At 36.4% G+C, this 18,046-nt stretch overlaps 1 protein-coding gene across 2 annotated transcripts in view; it reads right to left on the reverse strand.

The window, feature by feature from the left end:
• Positions 1-420: 420 nt before the first annotated feature.
• Positions 421-18,046, reverse strand: part of LOC150099129 (uncharacterized) — a 43,565-nt gene continuing 25,939 nt past the window's right edge. For both annotated transcript variants that reach the window (XM_090404081.1, XM_090404082.1), the window contains exon 2: positions 421-2,209. In XM_090404081.1, coding sequence (XP_090260207.1) covers positions 905-2,080 — 1,176 coding nt within the window. In that variant the 5' untranslated portion in view covers positions 2,081-2,209 and the 3' untranslated portion in view covers positions 421-904. The remainder of the gene's footprint in view (positions 2,210-18,046) is intronic.

Consider the following 18,046-nt stretch of genomic DNA (forward strand, 5'->3'; position numbering starts at 1 on the left):
ATTTGCATTTGAATTTTGCAATATTTGCTGTGTATGTTTTGTATTGAATATAAATACAATAAATATTATAATAATATATGTCTATATTACGATTTTTTTTTCAAGGAGTAGGCCTTGAAATATTTTAATTTTTCCAAAGGGGGCCCTGACATTCAGAAGTTTGGGAAGCACTGATGTAGACTATGGATTATGCTGTGGCCAGAACATACTGGTAGTACCCAAGGCAAACAAAGAAATGTTTCATAAATGAAATCAAATAACTTCAGAAAAGGATTGAGAAACTACCTGAGAAACTACCTCATGGGACTAAACAATGTTGACAATTACTTTAAATGTATAGTATAAGAGATCATTATATCATATCCAATTCAGGCACCAATTCACTAACTAGTTCATTCAATTAGGAGACTAATATATTATGTACATCAAATCAAACCATGTAATGTGAGTCATCATAGATATGGTCACTGGACTCACAGTGACTGTTTCAAGCTAATTTCTTTTGTAACCAGTATGGCAACAGCTAAATACAACGACTTCCTTTATCACTAAATTCAGTAACTTATAAACTACAAAAACTATTGAAATGTATTTACTCTACTTGTATATATAAGAAAACTTTTTATTAACTAAATTGGTAAAGATCATCTTTGGCAATCGCATAAATATTTAAATTTGAAAGATTTCACTAATATTTTATACAAGCAGATTCAAATCTCATTCTATAAATTCAAGAATAACAATGATTATTTTAATGATAATTCCACAAATTAAGGTAAAATTTCTGAAATATGTCAAGACAATAAAATCAGAAATGTGACAGATAAAAGATTTCTCATTACTATGACCTCTTGAGTTGCTTGCAGGCAATGTCTTCAAATTCTGATAATACTTTGCCATATGTTTAACATGTGAAAGATTTCTGATTGGTGTGAATTCTTTCATGATTTTTAAGAGACACCTTTCGAGCAAATGATTTTTTACAAGTATCACAACTAAAAGATGATTTTTCATTGGTGTGAATTCTTTCGTGATTTTTAAGAGACACCCTTCGGGCAAATGATTTTTTACAAGTTTCACAGCTAAAAGATTTTTCATTAGTGTGAATACATTTATGCTTTTTAATACCATAAGACAATGAAAATGATTTATCGCAAATTTCACAAGTAAAAGGTCTCTCACCAGTGTGAATTCTTTTGTGATTTTTAAGCCTTTCCCTTCGTGAAAATGATTTTTCACAAATGTCGCAGGTAAAAGGTTTTTCATTGGTATGGATTATTCTGTGCTGCTTAAGATCGTGTATTCTCGAAAATGATTTACCACAAATTTCACAAATATAAAGTTTCTCGTTAGTGTGCACACTAGCATGCGATTTAAGTTCATTAGAGAATGAAAATGATTTCCCACAAGTTTCACAAAGAAAAGGTTTCTCATGAATATTTATGTGTCGTTTAAAACTTGCAGATTTTGAAAATGATTCTCCGCAAGTTTCACAGGTAAATGGTTTCTCATTAGAATGATCTCTTATGTGTTCCTTAAGGAGATATATCCGTGAAAATAATTTACCACAAGTTTCACAAGAAAACGGTTTCTCATTAGTGTGAATTTTTGTATGTCTTTTAAGATTTCCCACTAGTGAAAATGATTTACCACAAACCTCACATCTAAAAGGTTTCTCATTGGTATGAGTTCTTGCGTGACATTTAAGAGTATATAATTGGAAAAACGACATACCACAAGTGTCACAAGTATGACGTTTCACATTGTTATGAATTCTTAAGTGTCGTTTAAGACTTAACACTCGTGTAAATGATTTACCACAGGTATCACAGGCAAGATTTTTTTCACTGTGGGTATTTGTGTTCCAGACTAGTACAAGACTGGATTCATCAGAAGTTTTAAGGATCAAAATTTTTTTACTTGGTGGAACTACTCCATCTTCCTTTTGAGATCCATATTCCTCACATAACTTCTCAGAAGATTCACCTATACTTATTTCTTTAGTCTGTGTTTCTTCTTTTTTATTCCATGAACTTGAAGACGAAGTGTTAACTGTTTCAGTTAGCAAGCACTCCTCCATACTATTTATCCACCAAAAGTGGGAAATCAGACACAAAAAACTTCAGAATTGATATCAAATGTTCTGCATTTTAATCCAGATAGCAGTTCAGTTCAGCACACTTCACTTTGCTGCATCAATAAACTTGATCTACCAACGAGAAAAAATGTAATTCAGTATTCACACAATTTATTTTAAAATAATTCATTATCAGCTGCCTGTCAAATTTTCAATCTATAAAATGTTCAATTTTACGAGTAGAAAGGTTTGAAGCATTCATTAAGTTATTTAAAGGTTATTTAAGTTATTTAATTCACACCACAATAATAATAAGAAAATAATAATTATTTAACTAGTATTATATCTTCATCTACATCACAGTACATGAAACAACAAAAATTTAATTAAAAGTGGAACCAGTTTAAAATATTGCAATGGCCAACACAATTAACTAAATTCCTAATTAGGGCCAAAGAGAAAAAATAAGTATTATATTGATCTTAAAATGACAGTCTTCCAGATTTTTGGTAAACACTTATGCAGCCATACTTGATCAGGTTTGGGGAATACTTCAAAGCTAAGGCTGATTCTAGAAACAATCTCTGAGTTATGACTTCTATGTAACACTTTTGTTTCCTTCCATTTTTTCAAGACTTGTCAAAGCTATGATTCCTAAAGTATTTTTTATCTTCTTCAAGGTATATGCCAAAAGTTCTTCCTGTTTGTCCATAGTATGCCAGGTGGAGTATTGGATAAGTATGTATGGAAAGTTGAACCTTCCTATCTATTAAATTCTAAGATGCCTTCAGCCTATTCAAATCATTCTGAAAGTACTGCATATGAGCTGCATTCCTGATTGCCCTGCCTATCTCTGAATCATCAGCAAAGAGTTGTATATCATTTGAGATCCTTCCCATCAGTATATGTGAAAAGACTGAATAACAATGAACCAAGGAATGATCACTGTAGTACAACATTGGTTACCTTAAATCATGCAGATTCATATCACTGACACAGCACTTTCTGATGTCTGACAGTTATCCAATTTATGAGGCAGATTCCCATGATGCATCAAAAGTTTTAACGAAATCTAAAAGTTTCATGGTATATCCATTCCCCATATGGGAATATGACCTACCTTTTTAAATCCATGCTGTTCAGTGCAAGGTACAGAGTCTCTATCAACCAGTGGCAGCTCATTCATAAGCACTGTAATGCTGCAGCACCCACCCAAGTTTTTATGAAACTTTTATTATTGGTGTGTGTGTTGGTGATAAGGGTAAACTATTTTTTTGTAAATCTTATTTTATTTTGTTAAAATAACATATTTATTTATTATAGATACACAGCTGAATTATGACGAGTGTCACTGTTGAAAATATGAAAAGAATTATATTTTTTCAATTATCGTTACACAAAAGAAATGCACTGCTATCTAATACAGTGCGAGAATTATTGTGCCAATTGCAGCTGGACTCACCGATATTCATTTACTTGGCACTGCCCACTACAAGTGATTCCGACACTGCTGGTTTGGAAAAAATAAAAAAATAAAATTTTGTTTGTGTTTATAAATAATAACAATGCTTACGACATTATATAAATGGAATACAACATGTTAAAGGTTACAGCTTATGTTCTGACATTGATTGAATAGTTAATAATTGGAATCGTTCGATTAACGCTTTAGATTATGAAACAAATACCTGCGATCTAACGCAGTGTTGGAATTATCACATTCAGCCAATTGTAGCTAGCAATTACACTCGCCAATATTCGTTTGTGCTTCTCATTGCACGTTACAAGTGATTCTGACACTGCTCGTTTGGGCAGTGTATCGTATGCTTGCGCGTGTTATTTCTGTGAGATATGAAACTTTTATTATTGGTGTGTGTTCGTGGTGAGGGTGAACTATTTTTTGTAAATCTTATTTTATTTTGTTAAAATAACATAATTATTTATTTATTATAGATACAAGGCTGAATTATGACATGTAACTGTTGAAAATATGAAAAGAATTATATATTTTTAATTATCATTACACAAAACAAATGAACGGCGATCTAATGCAGTGTGAGAATTATCGCACCAATTGCAGCTGGACTCACCGATATTCATTTGGTTATCATTGCCCATTACAAGTGATTCCGACACTGCTCGTTTGGGCAGTGTATCATATGCTTGCATGCATTATTTCTGTGAGATATGAAACTTTTATTATTGGTGTTCGTTCATGATGAGGATGAAATATTTTTGATAAAGCAATTTTTTAATATGTAAATTTATTTATTAATAAATTGGTTACTGATTAGGAAAAAAAAAAATGTTTTTTATTTTGTATATGTAGCACCCCCACTTAAAATTTTCACTGGCCGCCACTGCAATCAACCCATTTCTGTAATAGAGGCTCTTACTAACGTTTCCAACATCTTCACCATCATTCCAGATATGCACATAGGTCAGTACTTGGACACAGTCTTTTTACAACACTTCTGAAATGGAATTATCATGCATACTCTCCACTGTTCTGAGGCTCAAATTATATAGCATGTTCAAAGGGCATGTCAGTTCAGTTGAACATTTTTTAGTGTCTGTGCTGATATCTCATACATCCCTATTCCCAAATTCTTATTCAGTTAGGCACTAGTAAGAGACCTCAGACCAGTGAACCTGGTGTTTCTGCTTCAAAGCCTTCCTCGGAATAATCTAATCTGTCAAATATGGAATATAAGCAAAATGTGATTAGTGAGACTCAACTTGACATCAAGAAGAGCATGCAGTAGGAAACCCATGTTTAGCTTTCTGATTATGACATGAGTTGAAAAATTCAACATTCTAAAGTAACAAAAATGCTGAAAAACTATAATGTTAATGAAAACGAAGTCAGGATAAGAAAAAATGTATAGTAGAATGCACCTGGCTGATAGCTAGCCATATGAGGACTTTTATATGTGGAATTACAAGTCCAATGATTGCGGATAGCTCAGGAGACAACTACAACAATAACACAGAATGAGAAGTTGGCTGAAAAGGAGATTAATACTGCTTGGTCAATTGTCAAGTATTAGTAAACATCAACATTATCCAAATGGTTTCCAAAGGTTGAGAGGTTGAATAAGGTACATGTAAAAATGGATGAACAGAGAGATTAAGTAAAAATGTGAAAAGACATAATTATTATATGACACCTCTAAGGAGTCCAAGTACTCATTGTAGGAGGGTACTTGACTCAAATCCACTACACACTGTCTACCCTACTACTTAATTGTCCCACTACTCAGAACTACAACCAACCAATCAATAAAAAAAACAGTATTTTTTTCCATAAATTGTGTGTGTTCTGATGCCTGATTTTCCTGTACATGGGATGAAAAACCTGAGTTTTAAGTAGAAAAAAATCCCTGTTAGCACCGTATCGGATCGGCTAACTCACCTTCAACTGAAAAATCCTATATAAAGATGTTTCTTATCATGATGAAAATCAAACTCTGGCTTTCTCCAATGTAAGGGTGCAATTAAGCATTGTACTTCCAATTGCGCTATGAAAGAGGTAGCATAAGTAAGATGAGAGGCAACAGTCACTTATATGAGAAGCAATAAGTGCACACTAAGAAGTTAACTCACCTGGTATTGAAAATGGATGTGCATTATGAATAGTACTTACTCAATGAGTAAGTACTAGTACTTACACCTCGAGAAAGAAATATCCCAGGAAGTTCTTTCAGTATACGAAACTAAAAGTGATATATTGAAAGTTAACTTTCATCCTGATGAATTGTTCATAAAGTACAGAAGGATGAATAAGAGTGAAAGTTACAAGAGGGTGTCGAGAGTTAGAAAGTTAGAAAGAATGAATGATAGAGAGAATGTGACGCAAGATTCGGAAGATGAGTTGGATTGGATGAGGAAAGAGATGAAATGGATGTGGAATGAAATTAAGAAAATTCGGGTAAAAACTATTAAAACTAATCATGATGGCACGAAAGAGTTAATGAAAGATGAGTGAGTGGCGTTATATGGTGACTCCATTATTAAAGGTGTGCTGGATGATAGGATGCAAATGGTATGTTTTCCAGGCGGTAAAATGAGTAGAGTAATTGAGGCATTGGATATGAGGAGGGAGTGAGCAAAGTAGCTGATGGATTTAATCGGCACGAATGGTTTGACAGAGGACAAAGAGCAAGTCAGAATGGATGTCAGGGGACTGCTTAGAAGGATAAAAGAGATGACAGAAAGGGTAGTCAGTGTGTTGCCTAGGTATGACTGTGATGAGATGAGGTGGAGCGCAAGGATTATGAATGATATGCTGGCTGAAATGTATGAGGAGATGGGAGTACAGTTTGTTAATGTGTGGAATGAGTTTGAAGGAAGAAGTGAACTGTATGGGAGCGATGGACTGCATTTGAGTGGTTATGGTATGAGTCTCTTGGAGAGACTGCTGCTGGAAAGTAGAGAAGTGAGTAGAGTGAGAGAGAATGAATCAGATCAAGTGGAAAGTGATGTGGAAGAGTAGGAGAGCAAGACAAGAGAGATTGAAGAGGTGGTTATGAATGAGGAAGTGAGTGGTATGAGTATAGAAAATGAGAGAATGGGTGTGCAAGAGGAGCAGGGAAAGGGGGAGGCTCAGGGTGGACAGGGGTACACAGCATAAAAAAGGTGGATGCTCCAAAAAGAGGTGAGAGCATATGTAGACAGGAAAGAAATGGGATCACCTGGGATCAAGAGGAAACAGTTGGAACTGAAAAGGGTTTTAAAATGAATAAGCAGAAAGGAAAATGGCCCCAATCAGGCATGGAGAGATCACATCGAGTGAGTGGTATCAGTAGAACTAGCTATAGATCCAGAAATGAGCTGTTGTGTTTGTATACAAATGTTGTTGTCTTGTCCTTTGAAGAGTCTTAGATGTTTCCGTATGCTCCTTGAACTGCTTTGGTTATGTAGATTATTTTGTTTGTATAGAGCTGTTGTTCAGGTTTAGGATCTATTTCTTGCAAGATTGCTGTAATTGCTGGACAGGTAAAGATGTCAGTGGGTGTCCGTTCAGTATTTGGGCAGTTGTTACAGTTTCTATATGTTCTCATATCATCTGTATTGATCTTGATTCCTCTATAATGTCCTGTTCATAGTCTTGCTATCGTTGTGGAGGTCTTTCTGTTCAGAATTGACTTCAGGAATTTGATGTTGTATCACTGATTTCAGTGGAATTAGTTTAGCTTTTGCTAGTGAGTCAACATCAGCAAGAGTTATCATGAGAGTTTCTTGGTTTAGTTCTCTGGCTTCTTTTGCTAATTTATCAGCTGGTTCATTGTAATCTATGCCTACATGAGCAGGAATCCATTGGAAAACGTAAATTTTTCCTAAACACTTTAATTGATTCAAGAGTTAATGGGTGTCTTGTATGAGCTTGGTATTGCCATTTTTGATTGTTTCCATAGCTGATCTGGAGTCACTGTAAATTATAATTCCCTCAGATTGTTGAGATGATGATAATTTTAAGTAGGCTTCGAGCGCTTTATTTATTGCGTAAAGTTCGCTGGTAAAATTGGAAGCAATTCTCCCAGATCCAACTTTTATTGAAAGTTTTTCACTTTTTGGGAGTAGAAGGAGAACACCAGCGCCTCCTTTAATCATATTGGTGTCTAACAATCCATCGGTATAGCAAATAACCTGTTTGGAGGATGAAAGAAGGTTGTAGTATTTCTTTTGATTTTTTTTTGTACAGAGTTTGGTCAAATTTAGATTTATAGCGGCATTTGGAGGTAAACGACTGGAAAATAGAGATTCTTTGTTTATGTGGGCATTTAGCTGTCCAAGACCTATTTCCTTCCTGATAGTGTCATCATATTGTAAAGTTGATGATCTCTGAAGTCTGCATTTTTTATTCCAATGTTCATAAGATTTTAGGGAGATATGATCGCTTTGGTAGCTTCTGATATTATTTATGAATTTTATGGTGGCAAATTTTCGTCTGTCCTCCAGCAGGTCGAGCCCACATTCCTGTTGGGCTCTGATGTTGTTAGTGGATGAGACTGCACCAATGATAATCTTGGATGCTTTTGCTTGTATTTTGTCTAATTTTTCCTTTACCGATGAGGCCGAAGGTGATCAGATAGGTGTTGCATATTCCATTATTGGTCTTATTAGTGTAGTGCAAATAGTTTTGAGGATTTTTGGCTTTGCACCCCAATTTCTTCCACAAAGCCTTTTCAGTATATTTAATTTTTTTAGAACTCTGTTGGAAGTGTTAGAGATGTGTTGTGCAAAATGTAATTCCTGATCAAGTGTAATACCAAAGTATTTTGGATTTGTGACTTTTTCAATTAGCTTGTTGTTGATCACGACTTTGGGATTGTAGGAATGTCTATTTTTCCTGTTTTTACTAAAGGTATTTAGTTTTGTTTAGTCTGGATTGATTTTGAGTTCAAGTTCATCTGACCATTTTTCTAATCCTCTCAGATTTGTTTAGAATCTCCTCTGATTCTTTGATTTTTAGCACTTGTGTGCCAAATGGCTATATCATCTGCATAGCAAGCAATTTTGGCGTCTTCTGTAAGGTAGGGATGAATGTTATTCACATATAAAAGGAATGGTAAGTGACTGAGTACAGAGCCCTCAGGAACACCAGCCCAGGTTTTCTGCTCTCTTGATATTGCTGCATTGATTCTAACCTTGATCTTTCTTCCTCTAATGAAATCAGCAATCCAGATTAAAGCATTTCCTCTAATTCCAATATCATGTACTGTTTGTATTAATTTTTTGATCCAAACACGATCGAAAGCAGCAGTCATATCAAGGAATATGGCAGTCGTCTTTTTTTGTTGTTTTTTTTCTGAAATGAGTCTATTATTGTTTGCAGAAGTGGAATAATTGATCTGTTGTTGAATGACGGGCTCAGTAGGCAGTTTGGTAGTAGTTAATTTTTTTATTTTTTGTCAGCCAGTGCATGAGCCTGGAGTGTATGATTCTTTCAGTAATTTTACAGAGTATGCTGGTTAATGCAATAGGCCTATAGCATTGACATTCTTCAGCATTTTTTGTCAGGTTTCAGGATGGGTACAATAACTGATTTTTTCCATTCTTTTGGAAGTTTGCCTGTTCGCAAGAGGTATTGAGAATGTCCAGAAGTTGTTCTTTGGTGTTTTGGCCGAGGTGTTTGACCATGTGACCAAAGATAAAATCATTTCCAGGAGATTTATTAGGTGCAGTTTCTCGATTGATGAATTTAGTTCACTTAGCGTAAATTCTTCGGAGAAGATGGCATTAGTTTGGTATGTTTTTGCATATCTTATACTTCTAGCATTTGTATACAAATGCTAGAAGTATAAGAAACAAGGCAGATGAAATGGTTACATTAATTGCATCTGTTCACCCAAAGATTGTCGGAATAAGTGAGACATGGTTGGAAGATGAATGACATCCTGACAGGAATAGAGATGGAAGGGTATGATGTATTCCGTGAGGATAGAAGCGTTAAAAAGGGTTGGGGAGCTATTGATGATAGAGAAAGAGTCATGTCCATACAAAGTAGAGATGCAAGAGTGAAATAGTGCCAGTGGTTTTGAGGCAGTATGGTGTGAGTGAAAGGTGAATGGAATCAAATACTTGGTTGGATGTTGTTAGAGACCAGGTAATGTGGATGGTGGTGATAATGAAATGTATAATCAAATTAGTCAAGCAAATAAGAAAAGGGTGATCATTATGGGCGATTTTAATTATGGCAATATAGACTGGAATGATGAGATAGCAACGGAAAGTAAAGAAAATGAGTTTGAGTTTTTGAGGGATAACTACCTCAGACAGTATGTAACAGAGGGTATGCGAAGATTGATGGTCTTAGATTTGGTCATCTCATCAGAGGATGTAATTATGAGTTGTCAAATCATCCACCATTTGGTGAGAGTGACCATGAGGTCATTACCTGGGTGGTTGCAAGCAGTGTGAGGACCTCTGTGAGAAAAGGGTATATGTGAAACTATAAGGGGGGGGGATTATGAAGAGCTCAGGAGACACCTTGCGGGTGTAGCATGGAATGAGGAGTTAGCTTGAAAAGAAGTCAATGCAGCTTGGAAGATTTTCAAAAACTATCTAGTAGATGCAATATCTAAGTGTATTCCAAGGGTGAGAAGGTTAAATAAGGTAAGTATGAGATGGATGAATAAAGAGATTAAGCATGCAATAAAGAGAGCATTGTGGAGGCAGCATAAGAGAAGTGGAAATAACCAACTCCATGAGGTCTACAAAGACCAGGCAAGGAGGATGACTTGGTTGGTGAAGGTAGCTAAAGAGATGTATGAACAGCAGTTAGCCAATGAAGCCAAAAAGAATCCTACGGAGTTCTTTCGATATGTAGCCAGCAAAAGAAATAATGATTATGGAAGGATGACAGTGATTGGAGAAAATGGTATAAAGCCAGCTGTTGCAAAATGTGTGGTGGAGATACTTAATGAGCAATTCATAGAGGTCTTTCAATCTCGTGAATGTGACTTCATGGAGAGATTGAGAGCAGTAGATGATGGGGAGGAGAGACTGACTGTAAGTGAGCAAAAAGGAGTATGGGGAGTTGAGTAAACTAGATGTTAATAAGACTGTGGGACTTGATAATATATCACCACGTATTCTGAATAAATGTGCCAGGGAGTTGACACCTGTCTTGACATTTTTTTAATATGAGTCTTGCATTCGGTCAAGCTAAGGAGTGGAAGGAAGGCAAGATTTTGCCACTTCATAAAGGAGGTGATCGAACTCAAGCATCAAACTATAGGCCTATCTATGTGTCAGGTGTTGTGGTTAAGTTGTTGGAGAAGCTTGTGAAAACTAGGATCCAGAGTTGGGTTGATAACAATGGTATTATCTTTGATGGACAGCATGGATTTACTAAAGGGAAGTCATGTTTTAGTAATCTACTTACTTATTATAATAAAGTGACTGCTTCCTTGGACAGAGGAGAAGGATACACAGTAAAATACTTAGATTTCGCAGAGGCTTTTGATAGAGTACTCATGATAAATTGATAATCAAACTAGAGCAGATGGGGTTGGATATTAGATTAGTGCATTGGATTGGGAACTGGCAATCTGATAGGTATCAACAAGTTGTTTATCTTGGAGCGATATGCTGGAAAAGAAAAGTCACTAGTGGAGTGCCTCAGGGGTCTGTTTTAGGGACATTACTGTTTAACTTGTATATTAACGATATAGGTGAAGATTTGGATGGAGATGATGCATAGTTGGGACAAACCATGAAGAGTAGTGAAGATGTTTGGGCCTTACAAGAAGACTTGAATAAATTGAGTGATTGGGCATGGAAATGGAGATGTGAGTTCAATGTTGCAAAAAGTAAGGTTTTAAAATTTGGAAAAAAAAGATGGAATGCAGAATTTATGCTTGGCAAGGATATATTGTTGCAGGTGGAAGAAATAAGAGATCTGGGGGTGATAGTGGACAAGGATCTAAATTTAGGGGACACATAGTCAAAATTGTGAAGACAAGATAAAGGTTTCTGGGAATGATGCAGAGGACATCGACGTGTAGAATTAGGGAGATTCTTGTTCCGTTGTTGTAAGGACTTTTGTAACGAATGCTTGTGAATTCTCTTCAAATTGTGCACTGGCGGCGAGGAGGCACAGCTGACGTCATTTGTTTTTGCTGAGGGGAGCGTCGGTGAGAAAGAAAGATATAAAGTTAGCGAGTTTTTTCTGTAAGAAGAGTGCGGTGTGTGCAGGCTCTGTAGTATGGCGACGTTTAGTTTGTGAATGTATTTTCATTTTTTTTTATCCGTTTGTTCTGTGCTGCTATGTGTTTCATGTCAATAAAGAATTAGCAGCTAATCTCAGCAAGCATTCATTCTGCGTAATGATTAGCACTTTCACCAGCTTTACCACTCAGCACGAGTTTTACTGGCGCAGTTGACAGGATCTACAAGGTGAGAGCAATTCGTTATGTAAATGCATGCTCCCATATTTTAAAGTTCTATTTTGATTGTTTGGGCGAAAATCTGTTTTAATACAAAAAATGGTGTTCGGAGGTTGTTCCATCCTGGAACAGTAGTAGGTTTGATTTCTCACCAGAGAAAGAATACATCAGTATTCAAGTTTTGTTCCATCCTGGAACAGTAGCACAATAGTTTGGATAAAAGAAAAACACGCCAGTGTTCAAGCTATATTTTTGTCCCAGATAATTAAAAACAGTTTTTTTTTTTTTTTAATTTTAAATTTATTTTGTTCTGTTTTGCATTTACCATTTTGTCCTGTTTTACATGTTTATTCCATCTTGGAACAGTCAGTACTTTTGATTTCTTGCCAGAGAAAGAACACGACAGTGTTATCATAGTTTATTTTTGCATACTGTTTTGAGATTTAAGTTATTATATAGTAGTGGTGTAAAATCGAAACTGTTTTTTTTTTTTTGTTTTTGTTGTTTTTATATATCCACACACACACGCACACATATATTTGTGTATTTGAAATTGTAGTAAATTGTGTAGTTGAAGTTTTATCTGATAATATTGTAAGATTTATCTATGTTTAGAAATGATATGTTGAATTTAATTATGAGTCCCATAATCGCCATATAAAAAAAAAAAAAAAGTACATCGAAGAAGCCCATAGGAGCTATTCCGAAAGACAAAGTTAATGAAAAGTTTAGACGTTATACTCCACCTCCTGAACGAACATTCAAGAATAAGTCATTATCTCTCTCTCAAAGTCCACCGAAATGGTACCAACCGTGGCGAAATGATGATCCATACAAGTCTCACTACAAACCAACTTGTTTTACTTGTAGAAAGGAGGGTCATATCGCCAAGTTTTGTATGAAAAACAGTCGATCAAAAGGTACTCCTGCTACAGCACACAGTAACCTAGTCCAGATGTCTACCACTGGGGATGACGACAAACCAGGTGTGTTGACTGCCAAAATTTCCGTTCCAGTATCCAAATTAGTGGACATTGATCGAAACGTAGATGATTTGAAGGGCATCAAAATCAAATGTGGAAGTAGGGTTTTAAAATGGAATAATAGATACGGGAGTGCAAATATCAGTAGTGCGTGAAGATTTAGTGGCAAATATGCCTCATGATGTTGAAAGCAAGATAGAAATATCTTCTGCTTTCGGAGAAAATGAAACAACATCCCTAAGGATTTTTGAAATGAAAATTGATGATAATTTACATGGTAATGTTCCAGTCACCTGTGCACTCTCAAGAAGACTGGTTACCGATCTGCTACTGAGCTCCTCTGCCTATGAAATTCTGGTCGAAAGTGTCAAGCTACATGAGAGTAGTCACCAATGGGAGACACCGGTTTTGAAATCAAAATATTTAAGTGATAAACGATCAGAAGATGACGAAGACATAGACATGCCTTCGAAAACCAGTACAGTATTGGCAGTAAGTACGATAGAGTCTCAGCCAAGTGCAGAAAATGAGTGTATACCAGATAAAACAAAATTCGAATTCGGCAAACTTCAAAAGGACGATGAGACGTTTCGAAGGTGTTTTGAATGGACAGAAAGGCAGGAAAATTCTTATGCGTTTGACAATGGGTTCTGCTTCATAATGAACATATTTCTGGCAAGAATATTAGACAAGTAGTGCTACCGCGTGTGAAACGGGAAAACGTCTTAAAGATGGCACATGAAATCCCGCTTGCTGGCCATCTCGGCGAAAAGAAAACCCGTCAGCAAATCAAATACTCATTCTTTTGGCCTACCATTAAACAAGATGTGAAAAAAATACTGCGAAAGTTGCAAAGAATGTCAAATGAGGACTGCTACATATAGAGATTGAATCCGCATACGACCTATCGTCAGACCAGAAACTCCATTTGAGGTATGGAGCGTGGATTGTATCGGACCTTTAGAACCTCCATCGAGAAGAGGACATCGATTCATAATATGTACTGTTGATTTATGCACTAGATGGGCCGAAGCCATACCTGTCAAGGAAATTTTTCTAAAGGAATTTTTCAAGGAATTTTGCTAAAACTACATGTAACGTTCTGATGAGGATTTTTACTCAGACTGGATTACCTAAAATGGTCTCTACCGACCAAGGTACGAATTTTACATCTAAACTCACTCAAGCTTTTGAAGATCTGCTAGGCATAGCTCCACGTTTTTCCACTCCAGGACATCCTGAGAGTATGGGCACTGTTGAACATTGGAACAGAACTTTAAAAGAGATGATGAATAAGAATATACAGGAACATGGAAGAAACTGGGATTTACTTCTTCCCTATCTTCTATTCGCATACAGAGAAGTACCACATAGCACTACTGGGTTATCACCTTTCCAGTTGGTATATGGAAGATTACCTCCAGGCCCCTTATCTCTGTTAAAGGAAATTTGGACTGGTGAACGAGGCATCCCAACCGCTGCCTCTCGCTTGATTGAAAATGATTTACAAGAGCTTCTTGAAAATCTCAGAAAAGCTCATGAAATTGCATCCGAGAATGCCAAAGGATCTCAAGAACAATACTCCTCCAGATATAATCTTCGTTCCAAAGAAAAGTCCTTCATTGTTGGTGAAAAGGTTTTAGTATTGTTACCTTCATCCTCTCATAAGCTTTCTAAATACTTGGACAGTACCTGTTACAGTCATCCAACTTACTAGACCACATTCTGCGAAGGTTGAGATGGAGGATGGAAGTATCAGGGAGCTCCACATAAATAAGCTTCGGCCATATATTCAAAGAATTAATCATGTCGGTCTAGTTTTCGAACTAGATGAAGATTTCGGAACACTCCACTATGCACCCTCTGACAAAATGAACAAATCAGTTGAAGATATTAGGAAACACCTCAAGGAGATGAAAGCTCTCGACGGGAGAACAAAAACAAGAACTTTTTGACATCCTCCGGAAATATGTAATGTTTTTAGTTCCAAACCTGGTCATGCCAAAGTTGAAGGACACTCCATCAAAGTTACAGAGAACTGTTCCCCTAAAAGACTCAAACCCTATAGGGTGCCAATCACTCTACAAAAGGAAGTAGATCGACAAATCAAAGAACTGTTAGATATGGGTCTCATTGAGCTAAGTGTCAGTGAATTGGCTCATCCCGTGGTTTGTGTGGCTATGAAAAATGGAAGTGTCAGACTATGCATACTTTTAGATTGCTAAATAGTTTTACTATTCCAGATGCTTATCCAATGAAAATAGCTAGAGATTTATCGCTGTAGTTGACCTCACCAAGGGATATTGGCAAATCCCTATGGAAAAAGGAAGCAAAGCCCTTCACTGCATTCGTGACGCATTCTGGTCACTATCAATGGAACATATTACTGTTTGGAATGAAGAACGCTGGAAGCACATTCCAGAAATCATTAGATAAAGCACTAGCTCCTCATAAGGCATACTGCCGATCTTATATTGACGATTTGGCTATATTTTCTAAAACATGGTCTGAACATCTCATCCATATCGATGAAGTCTTCAAAACATTAAGAGAGGTGGGTTTAACAGTAAACCTAGAAAAATGCGAATTCGGGAAAAATCAAGTGAAATTCTTAGGTCATTTGATTGGATCCAGTCAACATTCCCCGGACCCAGAGAAGGTTGAGGTTATAAAAGGTTTAGCGAAACCAGCTAAAAAGAAGGAAGTAAGAAGTCTACTTGGGCTGGCTAGCTACTACCATGACTACATACCACGATTCTCCCAAATTGTATTACCGCTAACAAATCTGACCAAGAAAAGTGTCCCAAACAATATTCCTTGGACTACTGATGCTGATGAAGCATTTACAAAACTCAAGGAAGAGCTTATAAAAATGCTTTCTTTGTATAGTCCAGATCTCGACAAACCGTTCCAGTTGTATACGGATGCATCAGCAACAGCAATTGGCGCATGCTTAGCTCAAAACAACGAACAAGGGAAAGAATGGCCCATTGCTTTCTTCAGTAAGAAACTAAATTCCGGTCAAATGAAATGGTCAACCATTGAAAGGGAAGCTTTTTTGCGTCTTGGAAGCGTTGAAAAAGTTTGACACATGGGTATTTGGTGCTGAAATACAGATAATTTCAGATCATAACCCTCTGACCTATCTGACTAAAAGTGCCCCTCATGGTGCCAAGTTATCCCGATGGGCTTTAGCCCTACAACATTATAACATGACCATTACATATAGAAAAGGTAGTCGTCATGGTAATGCCGATGCCCTTTCCAGATTAAAAACTGACATAATTAATTAATGTTATTGACTTGTTTCTTAATAATAATTGTATATTTTCTTGATGTTTAGTTAATGACGATTATATAGTTTTTTTTGGGAGCTGCATCACACCATGAAGCTCTCACCTCATTTCTTGTATTTTAGAGTCAATTACTCGCCCTGAGTTTTCTTTTAGATGCGACATCGACACTCCTGTGACGGATGTGCTTCCCCCAAAGGGAGTTGTAAGGACTTTTGTAACGAATGCTTGCGAATTCTCTTCAAATTGTGCACTGGCGGCAAGGAGGCGTGGCTGACGTCATTTGTTTTTGTGGAGGGGAGCGTCGGTGAGAAGGAAAGATATAAACAGTTAGTGAGTTTTTCCCTGTAAGAAGAGTGCGGTGTGTGCGGGCTCTGTAGTATGGCGACGTTTAGTTTGTGAATGTATTTTCATTTTTTTTATCTGTTTGTTCTGTGCTGCTATGTGTTTCATGTCAATAAAGAGTTAGCAGCTAATCTCAGCAAGCATTCATTCTGCGTAATGCATAAAGCTGGTGAAAGTGCATAATTAGCACTTTCACCAGCTTTATCACTCACCACGAGTCCTGAGTTTTACTGTTGTATAAGGCTTTGATTTGGTCACCTGGTTATCAGAAGGATGATGAGACGTTGGAAAGGGTCCAAAGGCGTTTGACTAAGGTAGTTTCTGAACTCTGGAATGTCAATATGAGGAAAGATTGAGAAGATGTAATTTGCAGAGTCTGGTGGACAGGAGGAAGAGGGGAGATATGATAGAGACCTAAAAGTTGGTTAGGGGTTGTTAAGGGGTTGGATCAATGCTGGAGAAGTTCTACAGAAAATAGTGGGAGATCAGGGGAGAACCAGAAGTCATCCCTGGAAACTGTATAAAAAGGGTTGAGTAGGGGAGTGAGAGGCAGGTATTTTTCTTGCAGAGTTCTGAATGATTGGAATGCCTTGCCTGAGAGTGTGGTGTCTGCAAGGAATTTGAATGTGTTCAAGGCACGGTATGATGAGCTGTGTGTGTGATAAAAGGAACTCCCAGATGAGTCTTTGACTCCGTGGGGTCATGGGGTAATAATAATAATAATAATAATAATTATTATCTTTAACAATTCAAGATTTATTTTCATAATGTGTCATTATGTGGTACTGGAATAAGAATGTAAATTTGACAATAAAAAAACAATACAACTCAATAGCATATGAATTTGCATGTTTCAAGATGTGTTCCAGTGTAACTTCACTTGTTTTACTTAACATACAAGGAGACAGGGGGCTCAGTTTATTTAGATTAACTGGTTCAGAAATAAAGGAAAAAATTAAATAAAAATAATAAAAAAACCCCACAAAAGCCATTTTTTCCCCAAGGAAGATAAAATGGAAAATTCTGCAGAAAATGAACATTTAGGAAATTATGGCAGCGATTTCTCATTTAAGCACGCACTGATTAAGTGTGATTGAGTATACTGTTAAAACTGATTTTTCTTTGTGATTATTATAAGTGAATTGTGCGTGGACTAGATTTTTTGTTCTGAGAGTGATGAATGACTGGAATGGATTGCCAAAGTGTAGTTGTGGTTTCCTGACTGTGAGTTTAAAGAGAGATATGACAGGTATTGAGTGTAAATTAAAGATGACAAAAAATTATATGCTTGGTTTCATCCTTTATCCAAGTGGAAACAAACAAAGTATCTGTGAGAACAACCTTCAAAACTGGACTTCTGATATGTAGCAACTAATGACTTCACGTCAATTGTTTAGTATCCGATAATGCAAGGCACATTCTTTTGAATATGTATCAAAACTAGTCTGGGTAGTG

This window comes from Typopeltis vanoorti, chromosome 14, assembly GCF_054136105.1.
Source record: "Typopeltis vanoorti isolate ZY-2024b chromosome 14, IOZ_Tvanoo_1.0, whole genome shotgun sequence".
NCBI classification, from domain to species: Eukaryota; Metazoa; Arthropoda; class Arachnida; order Uropygi; family Thelyphonidae; genus Typopeltis; species Typopeltis vanoorti.